Source organism: Notothenia coriiceps, unplaced genomic scaffold (assembly GCF_000735185.1).
Source record: "Notothenia coriiceps isolate Sejong01 unplaced genomic scaffold, NC01 NC01_scaffold00036378, whole genome shotgun sequence".
Classification (NCBI taxonomy): domain Eukaryota; kingdom Metazoa; phylum Chordata; class Actinopteri; order Perciformes; family Nototheniidae; genus Notothenia; species Notothenia coriiceps.
This window is the reverse complement of record NW_011369079.1, coordinates 1-6,038: the sequence shown is the minus strand read 5'-3', so window position 1 is coordinate 6,038 and position 6,038 is coordinate 1. Positions and strand designations below refer to the sequence as shown.

The 6,038-nt window shown below is 43.0% G+C and overlaps 1 protein-coding gene across 3 annotated transcripts; it reads left to right on the top strand.

Annotated features, from left to right (window-relative positions):
• The first annotated feature begins 3,728 nt into the window (after window positions 1-3,728).
• On the top strand, window positions 3,729-6,032 carry snx20 (sorting nexin 20). 3 transcript variants are annotated; one of them, XM_010792190.1, is made up of 7 exons: window positions 3,729-3,805; window positions 3,919-3,977; window positions 4,098-4,141; window positions 4,389-4,510; window positions 4,927-5,289; window positions 5,450-5,518; window positions 5,632-6,032. In XM_010792190.1, the coding sequence occupies exons 3-7, from the start codon at window positions 4,108-4,110 to the stop codon at window positions 5,941-5,943; spliced, it is 900 nt and encodes a 299-aa protein (XP_010790492.1). In that variant the 5' UTR covers window positions 3,729-3,805; window positions 3,919-3,977; window positions 4,098-4,107; the 3' UTR covers window positions 5,944-6,032. The 3 variants fall into 3 exon arrangements, with proteins under 3 accessions (XP_010790492.1, XP_010790494.1, XP_010790493.1); XM_010792192.1 differs by having other exon boundaries at window positions 5,618-5,897; XM_010792191.1 differs by lacking the exon at window positions 5,450-5,518.
• Window positions 6,033-6,038: the final 6 nt, after the last annotated feature.

The window sequence follows — 6,038 nt, the reverse complement described above, 5'->3', positions numbered from 1 at the left end:
AAAATGTGCGGGTCCGCTCAGTCAAACAATAACAACGAAACATGGAGGAACAAAAGTCCGCTTTTAAATTGTGTGTGTGTGTGTGTGTGTGTGTGTGTTTGTAGAGGTGTGTGTGGTTAAAATGATTCTGAAGGTATACACAGTGAAGTGAAAGTAATCCAAAAGTAATCTAAAAGTAATCTGATTACGTTTTTAAAACACGTAACTGTAACTGTATTCTGTACACACACACACACACACACACACACACACACACACACACACACACACACACACACACACACACACACACACACACACACACACACACACACACACACACACACACACACACACACACACACACACACACACACACACACACTTAGGGGAGGTGCAGAGCAGAGAGGCTGTCAGTTATCCAGCGTCAAGGGACGTTTTGAGGTCAGGTGCCATATATTTGTTTTAGTCCGATCAGGACGTGAACCGGCGACTCTACGTTCCAAGACCAAGTCCCAGACTGAGCCACTGCCACTATTGCTATCATTATTGTTGTTGTTGTTGTTGTTATTATTGTTGTTGTTATTATCACTCAGTGTTTAAAGTGTGTCTCTGCCGCTCAAAGAGTCGAGAGACGTTTGGGTGAAGATGTTGGCTGAGCCTCTGACAGGAAGTGCTCTGCTGTCGTACTTCCTGTCTGACGGACTGCAGAAACAATGAACAGGAAGTGCTGGACTCTCTGCTCATTAACGCACTTCCTGTTGACGCAGGTGTGAGGTAGACTCTGTCACACACTCTCTCTGAACACATTTTAAATCATTCGGATACACTTTAATAATAACTGTAAGATATTAGAATGAACTGCTCAGCAGACGACGAACAAGGTTTATTCAGAAAAAGGTATATAATAAATACATATATGATTATAATAGTGATGCAATCATCCGGGTCTAATTATTCTTGATATTATTAATAAATACATTATAATGATAAATTCTTTATTTATTATTTTTCTTTTTTTTCCTTTTAATTATTTTTTATAAAATAATAAAATATTATTTTATTTTAATTTGACTATCCTTTATATATTTGTGTATCTCTTCTCCATCTAGTTACCAGTATACATATGTTACTTTTCATAAAGACCAACATTAGTTTAAACAAACATTAAAGAGTGTATCAGCCGACGTCAGAAATAAGTGTTTTGATCTTATTATATTTTAGGTATAGATTGTACCCCCTAACATGTCTCAGATTCTCCTGTTTGATAACAAGTGTATCGAGAAAAAGAGAAACTTCAATGATTTGAAATGATAAAGAAATAAAAGCAGATTTCAGAATAACTGAGAAGTCTTAGTATTTTATCTTTGGTACATAATTTAAAATGCTGTATAACATGTTCATAATCATATAACATCCTATGATGAATAGTCTTTAGCTGTTCCTGATATCACCATGAAGGCCCCCCAATATTTGTTATATTGAATTAAATATATACGTTTTCTGACATGTAATGTTTGAATATGCTCCTGATGCATTACGTGCTGCTAACTTTGGGATACATCTGTACACACAAGCAGCAGTGAGTGAAGGTTTCTCTCCTTCACAGAGATCTGCTGAATCTGTCCTCTCTCAGAATAAAATACTTTTAGTTGATGTACTTACAGCGGGAGGCGAGCAGGACCAGCAGCAGCATCAGAGCGTCCATGTTTCTGCAGCTCCAGACCAGCAGGGAAGTGCTCCTATTGGACAGGAAGCAGAGAGTCATTTCCTGCTATTCAACACACCGGCATTCTCTAAACACCAGAGCCACAGGGATAAACCTGTAGAAGAAGAACAGGAATAGGGTCTCAGTCAGTAGGGGGTTGGGCTGTGTGCTGTAGGGTCCCCGGTTCAAGCCCCCGGACAGACCTAAAATATGGAGTGTGGACTGCTAGTTGGTGAGTTCCCAGTTCACCTCCTGGGCCCTGCCCTTGAGCAAGGCACCGGACACCCCCCACCCCTCACTCCCATTGCTCCTCGGACGCTGTGCAATAGCTGCCCACTGCTCTCACACACACACACACACACACACACACACACACACACACACACACACACACACACACACACACACACACACACACACACACACACTACTCTCTCTCTCTCTCACACACACACACACACACACACACACACACACACACACTCTCTAAAACACACACACACACACACACACACACACACACACACACACACACACACACACACACACACACACACACACACACACACACACACACACACACACACACACAGTCCTTGGTTGCAGGAAGACTCCTCTTCCTCTGCACACAGACATTTCCTCAAACCCTGAACACACCCTGACCTCTGGGAGGATGGAACGCCCACCGAGCACGATCAACACACACACACACACACACACACACACACACACACACACACACACACACACAGGGGGAGGGAGAATGGCTTAGCAACAAACACACATNTTATTATTTTATATATATACCGTACACTATATAGACAAATGTATTGGGACACCCCTCTGAATCATTGAATTCAGGTGTTTCATTCAGTCCCATTGCCACAGGTGTATCAAATAAAACACCATGCAGTCTGCCTTTACAAACATCTCTGAAAGAAAGGCTCCTTCTGAAGACAGAAGTCCAACATGGTTCTGAAACAGGATGTCAGTTCATTTCTTCTTTTTCTCTCCTAGATATTCCACAATCAACTGTAAGTGGTATTGTTAAAAAATGCAAGCCTTACATCACCGAGCACAATGCCAAGCATCGGATGGAGGGGTGTAAAGCCGCCTCTGGACTCTGGAGCAGAGGAAACGTGTTCTGTGGACCAATCACGCTTCTCTATCCGTCTGATGAGTCTGGGCTTGTTGAATGCCAGGAGAACGTTACCTGCCTGACTGCATTGTGCCAACTGTAACTTTTGGTGGAGGAGGGATAATGCTATGGTTGTTTTTCTTGGGTTGGCCTCGGCCCCTTAGCTCTAGTGAAGTGATTCTTCATGCTTCATCTTACCAATTCATTTTGGACAATTCCATGCTTCCTACTTTGTGGAAACAGTTTGGGGAAGAAGAACCTTTTTCTTCCAGCATTACTGACTCTCACAAAGCAGGTCCATGAAGGCCTGGTGGATGAGTTTGGTGGAAGAACTTGACCTGAACCCATTGAACTTCAACCCATGGCCGTCACACAGAGACACACCAGCATGTTTTAGAATGCCTTCCCAGAAGAGTGGAAGCTGTTAAAGCTGCAAAGGGGTTAGGGCATTCACATTAATGCCTGAGAATTTAGAATGGGAAAGCTCCTGTGGGTGTAATGTGTAGGTGGCCCAATACTTTTGTCTGTATGTAAATATAATAGTATAGTAATACTGGAAGTGTGAATCTGCTTCATCGATTTCAATTCCTTTGGTTCGTTTATTCTTTTTTATATAGGTTTTTCTCAAAATGTGACTTTCTTTTTTAATCGAATTTTACTTTTTCCTCATAATTTGAGTTGCTATAATTTGACTTGATATATGATCGATGGCTGATTGATATCATTTGATATATCCACCTGAACATCAGCAGGGCCGTTTTCAGCTTCCTGCTGAACGACGCCCAGAGACTTCAAATAATCATGAGTACAAATAATCAGTATTTATTGTGTTGGTGTGTCTTTAACTTAGAGGTTAACTCTACCCGCCTGTTCCTCCCGTGTCATAAAACAGCCTCACTTTCACTTCCTCTTATTTGTTTTTCTCTGCTGCAGCTTCCTGCTTTCTGCCCGTCCGTCACACTCTGGAAAATAGATTTAATGTACTTTATATATAGTATACTTTATATTTAATGTACTTTATAACATACTTTATATTTAATGTACTTTATATTTAATATACTTTATATTTAATATACTCTGTGTGTGTTTTCAGGATAGAGTGTTTGAGAATCTTCTCTGGAGCTTTCCTTCAGCACGCTGAGCTGCAGGAAGGTGAGCGTTTGTTTCATTGACATTAAGACATTTTATATTATATTATTTTATATTATATTCTCTTATATCATGTATTAATATGTATTAATATGAAATATTCCTCTGGTGTTTTGTACGCAGCTGATGTGAGATGGCAGAAACCAACCTGATGTCTGCAGCTTCTGGTACTTTATATACAATCATTATACCGTACTGTCCCTGAATGCACCGTGGTGTTTTTCTTCACCCAGCATAACATAGATAAATCAGATGCTAAACTAAATTATATAAAAGGTTATTATTACTCTTAAAACGTATTAAAACTGAGATATTATGTTGTAGTCCCATAAACAACACCCATTGTTTATATGTGTGTGTGTGTGTGTGTGTGTGTGTGTGTGTGTGTGTGTGTGTGTGTGTGTGTGTGTGTAGCTCTCACAACGAAGCAGCTGCAGCAGAAATTGTCATCAGAGAAGAAGAGCGAGCATCCGGTCCTCCTGCTGTTTGAGATCCCGTCCACTCGAGTTGTTGAGAACCAGCTGTCCAAATACGTGGTGACTTATTTATATTTTAAATAATATTTTCATTGGGTGACCCTAACCCTAACCTAAGCTCCTCCAACAATGTAACATATAATTTATAATATAAGACATGAACAATAAAACAAATAAAACAATTAAGATAAAATAAAATAGATTATGTTGGACACCAATGTGCATTTTATTAATTGTTTTACTTAAATAACAAATAATATACGGTATATTCAATATATTTTATTTACTTATTTTATTCATTCATTAATATTATAAAAAATGTATTCATTAATTTCTTTTGGTCTGGTTAAGTCACAGGAGTGCCAGAGATATCAAATATGTAAAAGTAAAATGATCCTAATCTGTTTTTATTTCATGTAGTATTTCTATTTTTAAGATGTATTGTGGGTGTTCCTGATGTGAGACGATGCGTGCAGGTGTATGAGGTGGTGGTGATGTTGTCGGGCAGTTTCGATTCCCGCCGTGTGTCCGTGGAGCGCCGTTACTCCGACTTCCTGCGGCTGCAGCGCCTCCTCCTGCAGGAGTTCGACTCGGCGCTGGAAGACGTGTCGCCCCCCCCCAAACTCCTGAGCGGGAACTTCTGCGCCGCCGTGCTGTTGCAGCGCCGCCTCGCCCTGCAGGACTACCTGGCCAAACTCTTCTCGACGCGCTGCGTCCGCCGCTCGCCTTTGTTCGCTGCCTTCTTCACGGACGCCGAGCAGCGGGGGGCGCTGGTGCTGCTGCGGGGGGGGCAGTTCAGCCCGGCGCTGAGGCAGCTAGAAGACGTGTTAGCGCTGCAGGTACAAAGGTTTATTACAAGATTAACCAGAAAGGTCTACTTTTTGTCCTCAGAACCAGAACCCTCAGGTCTGCTTTCTGTCCTCAGAACCAGAACCCTCAGGTCTGTTTTCTGTCCCCTGAACCAGAACCCTCAGGTCTGTTTTCTGTCCCCTGAACCAGAACCCTCAGGTCTGTTTTCTGTCCCCTGAACCAGAACTCTCAGGTCTTCTGGTCTGCTTTCCGTCCCAAGTGAGAACTAAACATGGAGAAGTGCAGTTATTATGCTCCATACATGTGGAACAAACTGAGTTGAGTTATACTGCTCTTAATGTTTTCATAGTTGTAAAGTGCATGTGTTGCAGGAGAAGTTGCAGTGCTGGCAGAGTCCCGCCCTCCGCCTGCCAACGCTCTGTGCCCTGGCTGTCTGTCACTGCGACCTGCAGCAGCATCAGGAGGCGTTGGATGCGGCTCAGAGGGCGCTGCCTGTTGCCCGGCGCTGCGGCCTGCGGAGCCACCGGGCAGCGCTGCTGCGCCTCCTGATGGACCTGAGCTACCGGCTGGGGCTGCCCGGGGCCCGCCTGCAGGATGAGTTGCAGGGCCTGCAGGACCGACCTCCCTCCCTGAAAGACGACCCCCCAACCCTGAAGGAGCTGGTCATCCAACAGTTCACCTGAGGGGCTAAAAATGTGGGACGAGATACAGACCGAAGGAGTCCTCAACAAGACTCAGCGTTATGAGTCCTAAACCCTGACATGAGTCAGGATTATGA

Bases quoted from the DNA above. Each gene is read 5' to 3' on its own strand.
- snx20 (XM_010792190.1), top strand. From the start codon at position 4,108: ATGGCAGAAACCAACCTGATGTCTGCAGCTTCTG. The intron at 4,142-4,388 runs GTACTTTATATA...GTGTGTGTGTAG, and splicing joins CCTGATGTCTGCAGCTTCTG to CTCTCACAACGAAGCAGCTG. The intron at 5,519-5,631 runs GTGAGAACTAAA...CATGTGTTGCAG, and splicing joins TGGTCTGCTTTCCGTCCCAA to GAGAAGTTGCAGTGCTGGCA.